Source organism: Balaenoptera borealis (assembly GCF_965194805.1).
Source record: "Balaenoptera borealis genome assembly, chromosome: 10".
Classification (NCBI taxonomy): domain Eukaryota; kingdom Metazoa; phylum Chordata; class Mammalia; order Artiodactyla; family Balaenopteridae; genus Balaenoptera; species Balaenoptera borealis.
In genome coordinates, this window is record NC_138874.1 from 90580639 (window position 1) to 90599417 (window position 18779).

Below are 18779 nucleotides of genomic sequence, written 5' to 3' on the forward strand. Positions count from 1 at the left end.
TAGACTCCCAAAGGTTCCCTCTTTGGGACAAGGGTAGCATCTTGTCTTCAGAGAGGAATAAAATACTCCTGTTCTCCATTTTTGTCTTGGCAGGCCTCCCATTCCTTTCTCTGGCAGAAAAATGAATGACCTACCACCTGGCTTACATAATATTGCCAGCATTAAGTGATAACAGTAGTAATACCTACCTGAGTCTAAGTGAGGAGGAGGGCAGTTTCCAGGGAACTCTGATTTTTCAGCTTGTTCTCTGCTGAAGTCCAGGGTCTGGAGGAAACGGGCAGTTAAAGAGAAAGAAAGCTGGTCTCAACGGTAGAGCCACCTTTGGCCACAATTGAGGGTACACCCCCAAAGAAACCCTGAATCTTCTCCCTTGAAGGATAACCCTGTAGATGGCAGAGGAATTAAGCAAACTAGACATTGCAAGGAGAGCCTGGAGAGGAGCAGCATGTCCTTAGACTTCTCTCCCACACACCTGCTGAAGGCTTCTGAGCCGTGACGAGATAGCTGTCCATATCTGAAGACATCTAATCTCATTCAAAACTTTTGTACTAGACAGGGAGCCAGGACTGGAACAGAGGTGGATGGTGACGGGCCAGGGAGCTGGCCTGACCCCAAGACCAGTGGCCCACTAGGGAGCTCCTTAGTCCTCCTCCCAGGCACCCGGGTGCCTCTCTTCCTGAGAAGCTAGTGGTTGGCACAAAACTCCTCACTTTCTCCTCTTCCCAGAGGAAGGCTCCTGGGATAGTATTTGGGGAGGCAGGGGTGTGGCAGAGGCTGGGAGAATGCACAGCCTGCCTGGTTCCCAGCTTACTCCCATGGCAACGCTCCCACAGGCCCAGAAAAGACAGGGCCATGAGGGACAAATGAAGTCAGAGCATGTCAGGGACCAAAGATTCTGAGCAGGGATTACGACCTTGGGCTCCATCATCACATTTCTGGGCTCAGCTCCTAGCTCCATCATTTACTGGCTGCTGTGACCATAGACAAGTTATTTAATCTCTCCATAGCTCAGTTTTCTCATCTTTAAAAGGGAATAAAGGACTACCCACCTCACAGGGTCACAAGTAAGGATTAAATGAAATGATTCTTGTGGATTGTCTTGCAGTAACAATTCACTACACGTTAGCTATTCTTGTTCCACTTACAAGTACTTTCTCTTGCTTCTGAGTGAAAGCACATGTCTGGTGCTTCCTGCCTTTCCCCATGAAGGCAATTCCAAAACTACAACCCGACAATCTGAAGAATCTCCAAAACATCCCGCACACGTTCTGGAGGCGTGGGCACAGGGATGGGACAGCTCACTGGTGCCTGGCGGTGAACGTCCCCTGCTGGGCGTGCCCAGTGGCTGAACATCGTGCGCACGTGCAGGTTTACACATCAGTGCATCTATGCGTGCGCGAGGCTGGAGACCCGCGAGTTCAGCAGTCCGGGGTTAGCGCCGCGCCGCTGGTAGGCGGGGCAGAGCCATTGTTCCGCCGCGGACCGACCGCCCCCCACCCCCACCCCCTGAGCGCTCGCCACGGAGCGAGGCGGGGCTTCGCTGGGCCCGCAGCCCGCGACCCCGGGCTTGAAAGCAAGTCTCCCCTCCTACGCGTCTCGGCGAGCGGGAAGGCGGGGGTGCAGTTGCGTGTAGTGGTCGCCCGTGTGGCTTCCCCACTCCTCCCCGGGAAACTTCCCCAGTGCCCATCCATTCGCGAAGTGCCCGGGGCCAGTCCTGGGCTGGCACCCACCCCCCGTTCCCCAGTTCCCCGATCGGGTCCTCTCCCTCTTCCAGAGAGGACCCTTCCGAGCGCCTCCGAGGCGGCGGGGTGCCGGGCAGAGGCCCAGCGGCCGGTGGAAGAGAAGCCTAGAAGGAGAAAGGGAGGGGAGGGGGAGTGAGGAGCTCGCGGCAGAGGAAACAGCAGATTGCGCCGAGCCAATGGCAACGGCAGGACGAGGTGGCACCAAATTCCCTTTGGCCAATGACGCGCCAGAGTCTACAGAAGCCCATTAGAATTTCCCCAGGGGCAGGGCCAGAGGCAGGGGCTGCGGCGGCCAAGCCGCGGTGTGTCTGCAGCATCCAATTTTTGCGTCTCCTCCCCTCTCCCGCCCATGCGGATCTCCCACGGTGAGCCAACTCTGCTTACTTTGCCCCTTGTTGGCAACGAATAAAAGGGTCTGAGGAAATACGGGACCCGGTCACCCACTGCCAGCTTTAGCCTTTAAATCACCAGCTTGGGGAGATCCACGCACAGCAGGTCGGGTCCGGACACCGATCCAGCGCGCACCGTGCAGCAAAGGGTTCCGAGCGCAGCGCCGCGGATCGCCGCGCAAAAGCGGCCTCGGGAACTAATCTACCCTCAGTTCGGGCTGCCCCGAACTCCGCTCCGCAGTCTCAGCCCTGGGAAAGTGATCCCAGCGTCCGAGAGCCCAGATGCCAGCCCACTTGCTGCAGGAGGAGGTGAGCTTCCAAGTAATGGCCCCCAGACCGCGGGTTCGCCGGCGCTGGTCGGGCTTCTAAGTGACTCGGTGGGGGAAGAGAGTTGAGATCTCTGCACACAGCCATCTTTTGCGAGTTGTACTGCCTTCAATTTGTTGGGAATGGGGATTGTAATTTGGGAACTTAGGTCCACAACTTTTGTTTCTTAAGCTTTAAAGAAAAATCTGGTCGTGCCGGTACTCTTACGTATGTAGGCGTGCGGGCTTGTCTTTGTGTGTTCGTTGGGGTGCGAGCGTTTTACTCCTCTTTCCTATTTCCCTTTCACCTTGAGGTTTCAACCCCCCCTCCCCAATCTCTCTGCACCGTTCCTAGGGACTTCCTTCTCTTCCATCTGGGATAGACCTTGCCCTCAGGTAACGTGGGTATTGGGGCCAGGTCTGTGCCTATACCCCGCCCTTCCCCCAGCTTGATTAGCGAGTGAAGTGGCCCCTACTACGTCCACGTGTCCTCTCCTCTCTCCTGACCCTCCACTTCCTCTCCCTTCCAGATCTCTAGCTCCTACACAACCACCACCACTATCACAGCGCCTCCCGCCAGGCTCCTGCAGAATGGAGGGGGCAAGCTGGAGAAGACTCCCCTATACTTGGAAGAAGACATCCGCCCTGAAATAAGAGATGACATCTATGACCCAAGCTACCAGGATAAGGAGGGCCCAAATCCCAAGCTTGAGTATGTTTGGAGAAACATCATCCTCATGTCTCTGCTACACTTGGGAGCCCTGTATGGGATCACATGGATCCCCACCTGCAAAATGTACACCTTGCTCTGGGGTAAGAGTTTCCCCCATCCTCCTGACCCAGTACCCCAGGTTCTCTCCACTCTTGATAAAGTACGATCTCACATAGAGCAGAAACACCAGCCCTTCCAGGCTGAGGTTTTCCCAGCCATTTCTCTTTGGTGTCCTGAGAGGCTGGGTGGGCTGGGAACAGAGCCTAGGGGGGTTGGGATGCAGGAGTGTCAGTTCTGGGGGTCCTTTAATTTGGGTGTTGGGGAGGAACCCCTGAGACCATGGGCCGCAGGTTTTGAAGTGAGCAGAACTGTGCCAGAGAGTCAGCTTTCCCGGAAAGAGGTTTTCTGTTTCAAGTCTTTTGCTTGACTGCTTGTCCCAGCCCTGCCAGCCACGAAAGAATCAAGGTCCCTACCTGGGAGGCATGGGGACATGGGACTAGACTAGTGGCTTTAGAGGGTATATGCTGAGCACAGTCATGGGATAGCGAGAGAAGCTACTCAGGAAGAGTTTGTAGAAGAGGGAGGAACAGAGCGGTGGTCATCCACAAAATTATTTTGCCCTGACCCTTGGCCCTGTCAGGCTCCTTAGTTACATAGACAGGTGAAGAAGTCTCCTGCGTAACCCAAGTTACACAGATTCGCTGCTCTGTGACTCCATGTAGGTCTCCAGGGGACTGCACATGCCACTCAACAAAATGTTCTTAGAATGAGATAAGGTTAAAGAAGTGTTTCATGTCCCATTCCCCAGTCATCCTGCTCCAGCCCCTCTCTCCTGAGCCTGGGTAGCCCTGGCCTTCAGGCTGCTGCAGTGAGGGAGACAGTCCCCAGTGCATCCCTGCCCTGCCCTTAGCTCAGCTCTTTCAGGAATCCATGGGCTTGGGCGGAGAGCAGGGCCCTGCCCCCTGCACACACACATGCGCTGAGGGCATTTCCACCTCTGCCACTGTAAGTCTGACTTCGGAAGGGGAGAGCAGGGAAGCCTAAAGACCCAGGGGACCCACATCGCCACTGTCTGAGGGGGGTGGGCCAGAACTCCCTCTCCAGGAAGCAACTGTAGGATTTCCAGAGCAGTCCGGGGTGCGGGGCACTTGCAGACAGCTGCACTCTTGGAAGGGAGTTATGTAGTAGGGCCAGCAGGCAGGTCTCAGCCGAGTCCTCCAGAACCTCTTTAGTCTAAAGTTGCTTTTAGACTAAAGAGGTCCACGGAGCTTTGTCTTGGGGAATCCTCTTGGTGCCACAGACAGAGAAATGCAGCTGGGTAGATCCCCTCTCTCAATTTTTCCAGATACACACTGGGGACGACAGTACTTTTTTTGAGATTAGAAAGGTAGTGCTCCTTAAGTTACACGTGTGTCATTGCTGGAGCCGGCCACATGCAGATGAAATCAGTTCATCTGCAGACCAGGAAGGGCTCTTATATTTGTGAGGGGAGGGGGACATCTGTTCTCTAGCCCTTCTGAGGACCCAGCAGAACTTTAGTTCAGCGTGAGGAATCAAGAGCAGGGACAAGGATTCCCCAGGGAGACTGTGGACCCCTCTTTCTACCCCTTCTCCCCAGTAAAGGAGTCTTCACCAGGTGTTTAGTCACCTGCAAGCCCCTTCCAGCCTCAGGTCTCCCTGTATGCCTCTCGTAAAGTCCAGAGTTTGGCCAGACCGCTGCTGCTCACTCCTCTTCCTCGGCTGCTAGCGCAGGGGGCAGAATGCTATCCCCGAACCAGGGCTGTGCCCGCTACCTTTTTGGTGCCCTGCCCATGGGTGTGTGCTGTGCCTTTGGACAGAGAAATGTGTCACACAAAGACTGGATGAGTTGTGACTATTTTACTCCTGTCCCTGGGCCCTGTGGTGGATGGCTTAGCTGACGGAATGACCGATTTGGTATGGGGATATCAGAACTCTTAAGGAACAAAAGGGGGTTGGGGGGAGGGTCAGAGGGTCCTTCGGAGTTCAGGAGCTTGGCTTTACCTTTTCTTGTTTTATCCCTAAGGACAGTGTTAAATTAGCAAATGGTTGTGATTCCAGCATTTCTCATGACTGAGCAATTTTGAGCAATTTTGTCTCAGAAGAGCCCTGAGGGAAGGGCTGAAGAGATATCTCTGGCTACACTGAGATGCCATGGGGCAAAACTTCTCCAGTCTCTTTCTTAGGACTAAAGCTATGAGGTTTTGCTTAACCATCAATTTGGACTTTAATAGAGAATGAATTTCCAACTGACACAAGGCCTTCTATTAGATAAGCCTTAGAGAAAAAGGCACCAGAGGGCTTGGGTGCTTTTCCCAATTCCTTTGTTAATGCAAGGATCTTACGTGCTTTCTGAGTCAACTTGCCAGGGTCTTCGGTGGCATGAAACAACCCCAATAACTTCCTTGCTTCTGAGCTGAGCGCTTCTTCTTTTGTGCCCAAAGACATTTTTCTTCACCCTTAGTGATTGGCGGGCTGTAGCTCAACTGTCATTTATCCAGGTGCAGGTGCAGGCAAGATACTGCATGTGGGAGGATATTACCACGTGGCTGGAGACCAGCAAATCATAGGGGGCCCTAATTCAGCCCAGAGGGACTGTGGGTAGAGCTCTCACTAGGACAGACTCTAGCTCCATGGCTCTCCTCCCCATCCTGTAGGAGGAATAGGATAGGGTAGAGGAAGATGGGTGGGGTGGGAGCTTGTTTAGGAAACTGGTATCTATGGCTGAAGAACACAGGACGATTTGTTACAATGTGTGGTGTCTCCAACTGCAACTAAGTTCAGTGGCCACTGAGGATCCATTGTTTCTAGCTGCTTCCCTAGGAATGAAACATTGTCAACAGTCACTGCTCTACCAAGGCCTCAGCCCCTGCCTCCTAGAGTTACTGAACAGAGGAAGGTAGGTATGCCAAGCAACCCGCCTCCCAGTTAGAGACTCTGTCTGGCGCCCCCGGAGCCTGCAGGCCTCCAGGAAGGTGAGGCAGGACAGCATTGGGGTGCTCCACCCACAGCTTTGGGTCCGTGCCGCTATTATCTAGAATTAGCCTTGGCAGAGGGAGTGTGGGCTGGCAAAGGGACATGGCAAAGGTGAGACACAGGAGCCTTGTGCCTATCTTGGGGAGGTGGATGGTACACATCCTTGTGCCAGACTTTCGAACATAAACTGCTTATTGACAGAAAATCTAGTTTCAAATCTTGGCTCCATTTCTTACTTGCCATGTGACGACAGATAAACACTTAACTTCTCTGAGCTTCTATTTCTTCAACTGCAAAGTGAGGATATTAAACCCCATTCAAGGTATCCAGTGAATCGGAGAATATAAAATCCTTGGCGAAGCTTAAGATGCTGTGCAGCTATGACTTACATACAGGGCAAATTTTCCCCTCCTATGGCCACACCACCTGCTAAAAGATTGAAATGCTTTTGTACCAGCTGGTAAATAGCCCTAGTTCTGAGCCCCCTTAATGTCCCCTAGAACCCAGGGACCCTTGAATTGGTCAGTGCCCAGACCATACTGTCTGTTAAATATTTTAATACCATCCTTGCTTATGTGTCTTAAGCACTGCAGGAGTAGTCTGTGGTCCTTCAAACCTTGGAGAAGGTTAGCAGAAGGTCAGAGGAGATGCGATCTGGGAGAGTGTCCTTCACGAATGAGAATGCCAAGTGGCTGGGGGGTGAGAGCCCTCTTCTCTGTCCTGCCTTTCTGAAATTCCTGGGACTCCTAAGCTTATTCCAGCTCCTAGGTTGAGAGGATGAGAGGTGATGGTATTTTTCAAGTGATAAAATCAAAGGAGCCTAAGAGATCAAGGTATCCCTGGAGTTCAGGAAAAAGCAGATCCTCACTCGGAGGCTAAAGAACACACAGACTCTGACCTGAGGAGAACATCATGTGAATGCTTTCCCAGATTAGTGACTCCCTGCCCTGTCTTCTCCTGGCAGCGTTTTTCTACTATCTGATTAGTGCCCTGGGCGTCACAGCAGGAGCCCATCGCCTGTGGAGTCACCGAAGTTACAAAGCTCGGCTGCCCCTGCGGCTCTTCCTGATCATCGCCAACACGATGGCATTCCAGGTGAGAAGCCAACTGTGCTCAGCTCTTTTTTCCTCACTCTTTATTGACGATCTGGGGGCAGAATGGAGGCGATCAGTGCCTGGAGAGGAGCAGCACCTGGACAGCCACTTCACTTTCTCCTTATAGTCAAGTTCAAGTTCAGTCCTGAAGTCCATAAAACATAAGTTTACTTCTGAGTGACTGGAAAAGGGAGGTAGGAGATAAAGAGGAAATACTCTCAGTGTATAGGGTCATTTTTGATCCTCTGTTATCACAAAGTCTGGCCATTGTGGTCCTTCATAAGTGCCTAAGGCAGGAACTGAAGGCAGGAACTGACCCTGGTTTCCCTGGCAGACATTGAACAAGACATTCACTACTTTAATGTCTTAGGACGCCACCACAATGGGGCGGAAGTTAATGTTTCACAGATTCATGAACTCTGTTGTTTTCAGGTAAGAAGATCAAACACTTTTATAGTGCTAACTATATGCCTGGCACTATTCTAAGCACTTGTCATAGATTACCTCATTAAACCCTCACAATGATCTTAGGAGGTAGCTGCTATTGTTATCCCCGTTTCACAGATGGGGAAATTGTGTCACTGAGGGTTTAGGTAGACCAACGCTATGGTCCTATGTTGGGCTACCAGGCTGCCTAAGTCAAGTGTTGAGGTTTGTTGAAGCAGGAAGTTTATAGCAGAGATAGAATGAAGGGAATTGGAGAAAGGGAACTCATAGTTATTAAGCAGTAGCAGAGGGTAAAGGATAGCATGTAGTGCAAGGCTTAGCTTGGAGCAAGAGGAAAAAACAAGGAAACCAAATTAATCCCCTTCTCCATGGCAATATCCCACGGTTACATAATCATCTCTGCCATAGCACTTAATGCCTTGAAGGCTCCCCACGTTGTCCCTGTGGGGCAAAAGAAGGAAGAGATTGTGCAGACTCCCCAGCCATTGGAACTCGCCTGAGAGGGTGTCTCTCCTCAGGCCTTCATTCCTCTTCTCTGTTCCTCCAGAATGACGTTTACGAATGGGCCCGAGATCACCGTGCCCACCACAAGTTTTCGGAAACACATGCTGATCCCCACAATTCCCGACGTGGCTTTTTCTTCTCTCACGTGGGTTGGCTGCTTGTGCGCAAACACCCAGACGTCAAAGAGAAGGGTGGTTTGCTAAACTTATCTGACCTAAAAGCTGAGAAGCTGTTGGTGTTCCAGAGGAGGTGAGTGACATGATGATGGAGCTGGGGACCTGGCATTTGGTGACCCACTTTTTTCTCCTGGGACTTGTCAACATGAGCTGAGAAATTTACTGGGTTTCCATATCCCAAATTATAATTTAAAACCCTAATTTTTAATAGCCCACAGGCCCATAGCCATAGACTGTTGTTGTTTCTTTCTCTCTGAGCTATCTAAACCAATTAAATTCAACAAATGTTTGTTGACCTAGGACGGTCATGGATACAAAGCTGAATGTGTCATGGTCCTTACCTTCAAGGAGTTCATAGCTTATTGGGGAGTGGAGGGATAAGCCAAGTGTCCAAATACCTATGATACGTGGCAAAATATTTTCCATACCCAGGAGAGGCACAAAGGGGAGGGAGGTTGCAGAGTGGGAACATCAGGGAAGGGCTTATGAAGAAAGTAGCTTTGGAATCCACTGATGGATAGAGATTTTCACAGGTGGGGAGGTGGGGACAGTGCAAACAGAAAGAATGAGCTGAAGTGTGTTCCAGCAACAGAGTCCTTTGAAGTACAGGGTGTGGTAGGAAATAAGGCTAGAAAGGGAAACCGATGCCATTCTTCTGGATTCTTAAAAGCAGATGAGGTTTAATTTAACCCAGGCAATAGGAAACCCTGAAAAGGCTTTTGAGCCAGAATGTGGCATGGTTGGAGGTGTGCTTTAGAAAGGTCACTCTGGGGATAGGTGAAAGAAGGCCTTGAGCTAAAGAGGTGGGAAGCAGGGCCACAGGTGGGGAGGTAGTGGGGATCCGTGCAGGGAAGTGGTGGTAGGAGTGGAGAGGAGCTGGAAGCAGGGGTTACTAATGATACAAGAGGATCAGACTTGACTGCTGAAGGGATGTAGGAAATCAGCTCCCTCGGAATGTCAGTGGCCTGCTGTACATTTGGGAGAATGAAGAATGGGACAGGGCCTCCAGAGGGACAGACCTGCAGGCATCTAGGACATTCGGAGTGCCTCTCTGAGGGAAAAGAAGAGGAAGGATGAGAAGGATTCCTGGCTAGCAGGAGATGGAGGCAAGATACTAAACATAGATTCTGCCAAGAGCACTGATAAAGAGAAAGGAAGCCCAAAGGCAGGATGGAAAAACCCAGGAAGGAGAACTCAGTCTGTAATTTGGACCCCACCTGTTTTACCAAAGTGGTATTATGCTGTAGTAAAAGAGAGCAATGGATTTAGAGTCAGGAGACAAAGCATTCCAATCCTTGCTCCACCGGTGTCTGGTGGTGTGACCCTAGAAAAGTCATTTAACCCCTCATTACCTCATCTAAGAAGTATGATAATAACACTACATTCTCAGAAGATTTCCCACCCCATTCCCTCTTGCTCTGTTTCCTGCCACATTGTGCTCACAATGTAGAAAGAAAGAGACAGCCCAACTGTGTGAGAATAGAAAATCAAGTAGGTCTCAGAGTCCTCTCTCCACTGACCGGGCGTGTGATCTCTCAATGTAGGTACTACAAACCCGCTGTCCTGTTGATGTGCTTCATCCTGCCCACAGTCGTGCCCTGCTACTGCTGGGGTGAAACTTTTCCACACAGCCTGTTAGTCGCCACCTTCTTGCGTTATGCCGTTGTGCTCAATGCCACCTGGCTGGTGAACAGTGCTGCCCACCTGTACGGATATCGCCCTTATGACAAGACCATTAACCCCCGAGAGAATCTCCTGGTTTCACTGGGAGCTGTAGGTAAGTCACATCTAGTGGTCTGCAGCTTAGGGTATTAGGCTAGGAGCCAGAAAAACCAGATTCACCTATTTTATGACCCCTCTCTGTCTTTACACTATAAAACTAAGGGGCAATATTAAAAATCCTTGAGAATTAAGCAGCAAGTCCTATGTAAAGAGAACAGGGTGAGGGACTTCCCTGGTGGCGCAGTGGTTAAGAACCCGCCTGCCAATGCAGAGGACATGGGTTAGAGCCCTGGTCGGGGAAGATCCCACATGCCGCGGAGCAACTAAGCCTGTGAGCCACAACTACTGAGCCCAAGCGCCTAGAGGCCGTGCTCCGCAACAAGAGAAGCCACTGCAATGAGAAGCCTGTGCACTGCAACAAAGAGTAGCCCCCGCTCGCCGCAACTAGAGAAAGCCCGCACACAGCAACGAAGACCCAATGCAGCCAAAAATAAATAAATAAATGAGAAAAGGGTGAAAAATAACAATGCCTTTGATTCCAGGTTCCAGCACAATCCCCAAATGCTATGTATGATGAGCCCCTTTGGGTTGCCCTTTTTCCAGTCATCTCCGATCTGGGTGGCTGGTAAGCCTAGTGTTTTACATTTAGACGTGCTATACAACATGTAGAACAAATAGCTGTCATTTAATTCAATAAGCTTCTCTTTTGTCACCTTGCTATTTTCAGAGAGGCCATACTTGAAGTATTTCATGCCTTATTGCTTGGTGATGCCAGTATGAAGGACATCAAAGCAACTGTTGGTGGCCCTTTATCACCACCTACCATTCTCATCTCTTGTCCTTTATTTTTCTCTCTTCTGCTCCTCTTCTGTGCTGGGAACACTCCCTCCCCTCAACGTGGCTTAGGGAACTCCCAGTAAAGCAGTTAGTTTGATCATAAGTACCTGCTCACTGATCTAATGCTGACTATTCAAGAATTTATTTATACCATTCCAGTTCCAATAGCCAGAGTCTAAGGCAACAGGGTTCTACAATCTGTCTCCATTTTTTTTTTGTCCGTCACTCTTTTCAACTAAATATAGACCTTGACTAAGGCCTGAAATTAGATTTCCTTAAGCAGACCCCATGGCCTCTTCCACACCGGTCATCAGTGCTGTTGGTCATTCAGCATATCGAGGCAACCTCCCTGCTCCACACATTTACGTACACCACGGCCTAGCCTTCGCTTTGTTCTCTTTAAAACCTTCCTTTATATTCTCAACCCTGACCATCTTTTTTTACTATCTGCACTAAAGACATTTTTTCATCTCTTTTTAACTTTCATGCACCTTCCCCCTCCTTTCAGACACCTTGTACTGTTGTCCATGTTCTTACTCTGAACCATGTTTGAAATCAATCATACAGGCTATTTTCATAGAAAATTCATGAACATTATGGAAGTTTCTGGAATGAGATCGGTCCTGTCCTGCAAACAGATCTGTCTTCCCCAGCCCCAGCCTCTTTATGAACATCCATTCAAAGTGGCTGCCAGTAGCTTACTTTGTCTCGGTTATCATTCCTCCATACCTGCTCTCCCCGCTTATCACCTCACCCTTTGTTCTCCAGTAGCCTGCTGCCCTGCCATTCTAATCTTTTTCTTCTTGAATTACCTCCCCCACAGTCACATGCTCTTCTTCTCTCTGCTAAAGCTGGCCTCACCCCTTGAGCCTCTCTTGGGCTGTATCTTGCTGCCCCAGTTGCAAAGTCTCATCCTTCTTTTGCCCACTGACCTTCCTCCCCTTTTTTTCCTCCCTTGGCAACGTGTGTGTGTGTGTGTGTGTGTGTGTGTGTGTGTGTGTGTGTGTGTGTCTGATTCAGTTTAAATCTGATAAGTGTGGGCCTGGCTAGTGCTTATACAGAGCCTAGCTGCAAAGTCGTTTATGGAAATTAGTAATCCTCCATCAGTACCTTTAGCCTTGGGGTTTTCCTACCCTCCTACTCGGTTCACACTGGATAAACTGATGATCCGCACTGTGGATAGTCAGAGAAAGGACGTACCTTGAGATGATGCCCTGGATGGTGTCTTTCCCATCGCAGGACTTCCTTCCTTTTTGGTTATTAATGCCATTATTACTCTACTGGGGCTCTTTCATCTTCAAAGGGCTCAGCACACTCTTTTACTAGCTATTCTTTTTTTTTTTTTTTTAATTTATTTTTGGCTGTGTTGGGTCTTCATCGCTGCACGCGGGCTTTCTCTAGTTGCGGCGAGCGGGGGCTACTCTTCGTTGCGGTGCGCGGGCTTCTCATTGTGGTGGCTTCTCTTGTTGCGGAGGAGCGCGGGCTCTAGGCGCCTGGGCTTCAGTAATTGTGGCTCGCAGACTTCAGTAGTTGCGGCATGCGGGCTTCAGTAGTTGTGGCACGCGGGCTTCAGTGGTTGTGGCTCAGGGGCTCTAGAGCGCAGGCTCAGTAGTTGTGGGGCACGGGCTTAGTTGCTCCGTGGCATGTGGGATCTTCCCGGACCAGGGCTCGAACCCGTGTCCCCTGCATTGGCAGGCAGATTCTTAACCACTGCGCCACCAGGGAAGTCCCTATTAGCTCGTCTTTACCCAGCTTTACCCCAGCCTCATAAGGGTCGGTGTTGTTATTGTTGAATGAGGTTCAGAAAGAAGATCCTGCCGCAGATTAGAGAACTCCCTGTCTGGAGTTTCCACAGCTTGATGCATTACAGAAATTATCCTGAATCCAGAATCTGTTTGATTTTCCTCTATCCAGCAAAGTGAACTGCTCATCTCAGAATCTTAGAGCTTAGAGGGACTACCTAAGCCTTTTGATTCTTATTCCCTCAGAGAGCTTCTGTTTATCAGCTTCACCCCCCACCCTAGGGTCAAAGCTCAAAGAATTAGAAGCCAGAGCAGTCTACTCTGAACCAGCAGAGGCTGAGGAAACTTGGGCCCATGGGCTGGGCCTTCTTTCTTCTGACTTGACTGTTGCTGCCCAATTCTGTTGGTACCTTCCACCCTTGGAGAGAGTACCCATGCAGTGGGGAAAGGTGTACTCCTTTGCTCACCTTTGTAAGAAACACAGCAAAGGTTCTTCATTGTGGACTCTCTCCTCTCCCCACCCTAACACATGCATGTATACACAGAGCCTTTAGGGTCTCATACCAATATTTAGTGAAGCTCTGGGAATTTTCCAGTCTAAAATCCACTCCCAGTGATAGAAGTTTCTCTCAAATCATCGTATCCTCTCAGAAACTGCCCGTCCTCCTCCCACAAAGGCTCCCAGAGAGCCATGGTGACCAGGGTCTCCCCAGTCATTTCTTAAGATGCCTCTGAGGGAATCTGTTTGGTTCAGAGTTTAAAAGACTGGATTCATTCATTCATTCATTCATTCATTCAACAGCGGCAGGTTTCTACTAGGTTTGAGGTACTCCGCTAGGTAACCAGAGTGCCAAGATCAAGAAGCCAGCAATCCAGTGTAGCTCCATAACTTTTCTCTGCTTTGTTCCAGGTGAGGGCTTCCACAACTACCACCACTCCTTTCCCTATGACTACTCTGCCAGTGAATACCGCTGGCACATCAACTTTACCACATTCTTCATCGATTGCATGGCTGCCATCGGTCTGGCTTATGACCGAAAGAAAGTATCCAAGGCTGCCGTCTTGGCCAGGATTAAAAGAACTGGAGATGAAAGCTACAAGAGTGGCTGAATTTGGGGTCCCTCGGTTTCCTTTTCCAAAAGCCAGCTGGGCAGAGGTTTAATGTTCTGTTTATTAACTACTGAATAATGCTACCAGGATGCTAAAGATGATGACGTTAACCCATTCCAGTACAGTATTCTTTTAAATTTTCTTTTAAAATTGAAAGCCAACAACTCTGCCTTTATGATGCTAAGCTCATGTTCTTATTTCTTTTCTTTTCTTCTTTCTCTTCTACTCCCATTATCCTTCCCTTTGTTTTGTTCCTATCACCTTCCTTTCTCTTCCCCCTCAATGCCCCCCAGGCAAGCAGCTGGTCAGTCATTGGTGGGTTTCCAGCTTCCAAAGCCTAGACAACCTTTCTAGAGTCCAAAACTAGTGGTCTTTGCCCCAGATAACCCTTTCCTTGAGCTGTCCTGAGCTTTAAGGTGGGTGGCTCAAGCTAGAGATATGACAAAATCTTCTGGGAAGGCCCCCAGTTAGCTTCAGCTTAGGCTTTTGCTATATGAAATGGAAAAATAACTTTATTGGCACAAAGCTTTGAAAGCAGGTAAATTGTCAGGGGAGAGAGTTAGCATGCATGATATGATTGATAAATAAAGATGAGTTGAAGTGGGAAACAAGGCAGGAAGCTCCTGCTGTGATCGGACACCCAGCTGCCTGCCCACCACCCAGCATGCTTCCTTTCTGTCCTGACTCTGATTGGGGAATGGCCGTGGAGCTTGGCAATGCTAGAACTCAAAAGCAAATCTCAATGTCCCAATATACTTTAGGCTGAGGATAAAGAAGAAGCATTTAGTTTACGGTAAAAGTGGTCTCTGCTGGGGAAGGATTTTTTTTCTTTCTTTTATAACAGGAAGATTTCTTATTCCAGATAACAAGAAATCTTGAGGTTGGTTGTTTCCAGAATTGGTGACTCCAGTAGCTCATGGAATCATCAAAATTCTTTCATCTCTCTGCTGTGCCATCTTTGGTATATTGGTCAGCTCCCCTCATAGCAATAAGGTGGCTTCAGCATTTTGAGACATCCAAAAAAGATGTGTTGGTGGTACAGTGGTGAGCATAGCTGCCTCCCAAAAAAGAAAGGATTTTAGGAGGTGGAGTTGGGTCAAACATAGAGCTATATGTCCATGGGTACTTTGCTTGGAATATTAAAATAATCCTTTTAGAGTATATCCCTCTGAAGGAGAGTGGGGCTTGAAGAAGAGGAAGAATTAGGCGGGTTGTCTCCTTTCCTCTCACTGCTGGACAGGAGATGGAGAGGTTGAGGGGCAGGGTCTGTAGGCAGTTCCTAGGAGGGAACATTACAAAAGAAGGGCTCTGAGAACACATGGCTGTGGGATTTGGAAGATTACTGAGTAAGTTATTGGGTGTCCTAATATGGAAGCTGGTTATACAAACAAGTTAGATGTTGGGTTCATTTCATTAATTTCAATTTCTCCTTGGACTGAGAAAGAACTAGAAGGCTTCTCCCCACAGTGTTGAACCCTTTCACTCATTCCTTCTCTGTTAACTTCTAGCCTAAAGTATAGGACTGCCTGGGGGGAGGGGTAGGAATCTCTTAACTACCCTGACTATGGATTCCTGGCTCTGCCCTGTCTGTCCATTTTCTCCTGCCAGTTCTATCTCCTCCCCAAAGTTTTCTTCTTTCTCTGGATAGGCAAGCCTCCTTTGTGTGTATTCAGAGGCAGTGATGGCTACTGTGGTCCAGGCAGCTGGGTAGCTGAACCACTGTTTCTCTTTATAAAGTTGAGCAAGCTGCCACTTTCACTTGGCCTCCAGAGTCTCCACCTACACCCTTGTGCTTCCCCACCACACTGATGACTCAAGACAAGGCTAGCAAACCCCGCTGGAGACATCCTGGGCACAGGCATTCTCTCTCATGAGGCACAGCCAAGCCAAATGCTCATGTTGTGCCAGTGAGCCAGCCATGGAGCAAAAGAGGGTTTGTTTTTAGTCTCCAGTGTCTCGGTCAGAACCAGAGAGGATGCTGGATGCCTCCTGCTTGCTCAGTAAGCCTGCCCAGCCTGAGTCAGTGCTCCCAGCTGACAGTGCAATGCTTGCAGAAGTGGGAGGAGCCAAGTCTTCACTGGGAAGCACAAGAAGCAAAGGCGAGTTCCAAAGTGCCTCACTCAAAAGGAGGTCCCGGCCCCTGGAGCCAGGGTATACAGCAAAGCTTTGGCTGAGACTTGGAATGTGAGATGCCATGAACTTTGTTGAACAGCATCTCTGTTCAGCAAACTAACCAGCATTCCCCACAACACAGGCTAGGGCAGACAATAGTATAGAGGAGTTCTGAAGAAACATCAGTGTCTGAGAACCTTGGGCCACTCCTGTCCCTGTAACCTCAGTCGTCAATGCAGAAGCCTGGCTTTACTCTATTAAGATTGGAAATGTACGGTACCAAATGCTCTGTCCACTGTTGAGCCCCAAGGATGGAAGGGAGGAGAGCATTTCTTTCTGTATTAATTGAATAGATGGAGGCCACAGGGGTTGGGCTGGACTAAAGGCATCCTTGTCTTTTGAGCTGTTCCTCTCAGTAGAAAAAAATCTAATGGAAGATCACTGTAGTTTAGATCCACTGACCCAAGTACCTACCCCTTGGAAATGCCTGTGGGGTAGTTTTAATTCCACAGGTCATCAGAGGCCTGCTTTACACCTGATGATCAAAACCAACTTTTATCTTTCTATTCTAATTGTGTTCAATGGATCTGATCTATACCATGACCCTACACAAGGCTGGATGGGGTCCAGTTTCTAACAGTCCTTGCTTTGTGGGCGTGCTGACAACTTATCTGGGTGCCTTACATCTTTTTTAATCAGTGTTGCATCTGAGCCTGCTCTGCTTCCTCCCTGCTCCCTCTGTGGAGTTCTTTTGCACCTGAGAGCCTGCAGAAGTGGCTAGTAGAAAAGGGGGCCTGGCTGGAGAATTATCAGTATAGCTGTTTGCAGGATTCCCTTCTGGGCTTTGTTTTGGAAACTTTTCTTAGGGCTGTTTTTATTAATTGCCCACATATGATGGAGGGTGGAAGGAATTTGAATGTATTTGACTTATAATTTTTTTTTTAATATTAAAAGATGGTTGTAGCATTTAAAATGGAAACTTTTTCTCCTAGTTAGCTAGTATCCTGAGTGTATTCTCTGTAAGTGTAGCTCAAATGGGTCAGCGTGAAAAGTTAAAGAAAGCACGATGTCAAGGTTACACGGGTGGTTAAGGCCAGGGCCTCTCCTACCACTGTGCCACGGACTTGCTGTGTGACCCTGGGCAAGTCATTTAACTATAATGTGCCTCGGTTTTCCTTCTGTTAAAATGAGATAATAATACTGACCTACCTCAAAGGGCAGTTTTGAGGCGTGACTAATGCTTTTTATAAAGCATTTTGGGATCCTTCAGCAGAGGAATTCTCTTAAGTCCTGAGTATTTTTATAGTAGCAGTATCCACCGTGAACTGTGTCCACCATGAACCATGTGTCCTGGATGCTATCATGGATCTATACGGTTCTCTCTGAGAGATTGAATAAACCCATTAGATAAGTGGTGGATAACTAGCCAGACAAAATCTGAGAATGCATAAACTCATTGCCATGGAAACATACACAGGATACCTTTTCCTTGATTGGGTGGGATTTTTCCCTTTTTATGTGGGATAGTAGTTATTTGTGACCTAAGAATAATTTTGGAATAATTTCTATTAATATCAACTCTGAAGCTAGTTGTACTGATCTGAGATTGTGTTTGTTCCTAATAAAAGTGAAGTGAATCTGATTGCCCTGTGTTTGAGAGTTTTTTTGGCTGTGATTCAGTCTCTTGGGACTTATTCACCACCCTATTTGTGTCCTGTTCCTGTATCTTTAAGAGTAAAAAAGAAGTACAAGAAGCCACAATGGTTGACTCATACCCCAGTAACCCGCCCTGCTCTCCTGCCCTTCCTAGGGGTAACTTTAGGTTAAACTCAGCCTTGGCAACAGGAAGCCAGTAGTCTCCTGCCATTAGATCAAACACATTAACACCAGCTGGCACTTCGGGCCTGGGGAAATGTCAGGACTCCTGTGTGTCCCATGGTCACATGGACCCAAAACAGAGATACTAAGAGAGGAAGGGAGCAGCAGGAGACACTCTGGAAAGAGTCCTGTACCTGGCAACCCAGGCTGGGCCATCCAAATCATTCCTCTGAAATGTAGTCCCTCCCGCTAATAGAGTAGCTTCCTGAAAATGCTGATTAACAACAGCAGGAAGACAGGAAAAACAATCCCAGGGAAGGCTTGTAAATTCTTGGGGTAGAGAGGCCTTCATGATCATTAGGTGGAAAAGGCTTTAGCTTTTACTACCTTATCTGAGAATCTTCATGTGGAAAAGAGAAGGACTTTTTACAGTTTGAAGAAGCTCCATTTTCCAACAGAAGCCACCTGGACAATGCCTGGGCTTCTAAGCATTCCACAGAACCAGCCCCCCTCACTTTCTAATGTAAGGTCACCCTCACCTTGGACAAGAAGCAAGATTCTCTCAGAGTGATTCTGAGCATCCAACATCAAGTCTATATTCATTGAGGCCTTGCCAGACCTTAATAAGTTGACGGTGGCACTTGCTTAATATCTGGCTTTCCACCCCTTTCCCTCTATTTTGTTTAAAATGTTCAGGTTGGACCATTTTTTCTGTTGTTCTATAATTGCACTGTTCCTTCCAAGTCTCTCCTTTGTCTTTGGAGACAAAGACACCAGCCACATGAGAAAGGACAGCTGCTGTAAACCATAGCAAGTCTAGATGAAACACTTGCGATACCAGATTGCTTGGAAAAATCCATATATGTACCGTGTTCTACATTAGATAGAGGGATTGAGGCCAGGCATCAACAGAAACCCCACAACCTTCTGATGCAGGAAATCCAACTTCTGAGTCCACCAGACCCGTGGACGCAGTGATAACATTCACGATAGCCAGGCACTGTAGTGAGTGCTGGACAGTGCATTATCTCACGGTATGGAAAGCAGGTGCTATTATTACCCCAGTTTTACTGAT

General features: G+C 48.7%; 2 protein-coding genes across 2 annotated transcripts in view; one reads left to right on the forward strand and one right to left on the reverse strand.

Moving 5' to 3' along the window:
• The window catches only part of PKD2L1 (polycystin 2 like 1, transient receptor potential cation channel), a 55411-nt gene extending 53949 nt beyond the window's left edge, over positions 1-1462 (reverse strand). Inside the window, 2 exon segments of the mRNA XM_082408206.1 lie at positions 189-264; positions 1146-1462. The gene's annotated coding sequence lies outside the window, so the exon portion shown is untranslated.
• Positions 1463-2020: 558 nt separating this feature from the next.
• Positions 2021-17528, forward strand: SCD (stearoyl-CoA desaturase). The gene is made up of 6 exons (XM_082408167.1): positions 2021-2440; positions 2967-3249; positions 7107-7237; positions 8231-8436; positions 9908-10140; positions 13575-17528. Exons 1-6 carry the CDS (start codon positions 2414-2416, stop codon positions 13772-13774), a joined length of 1080 nt encoding a protein of 359 aa, XP_082264293.1. The 5' UTR covers positions 2021-2413; the 3' UTR covers positions 13775-17528.
• Positions 17529-18779: the final 1251 nt, after the last annotated feature.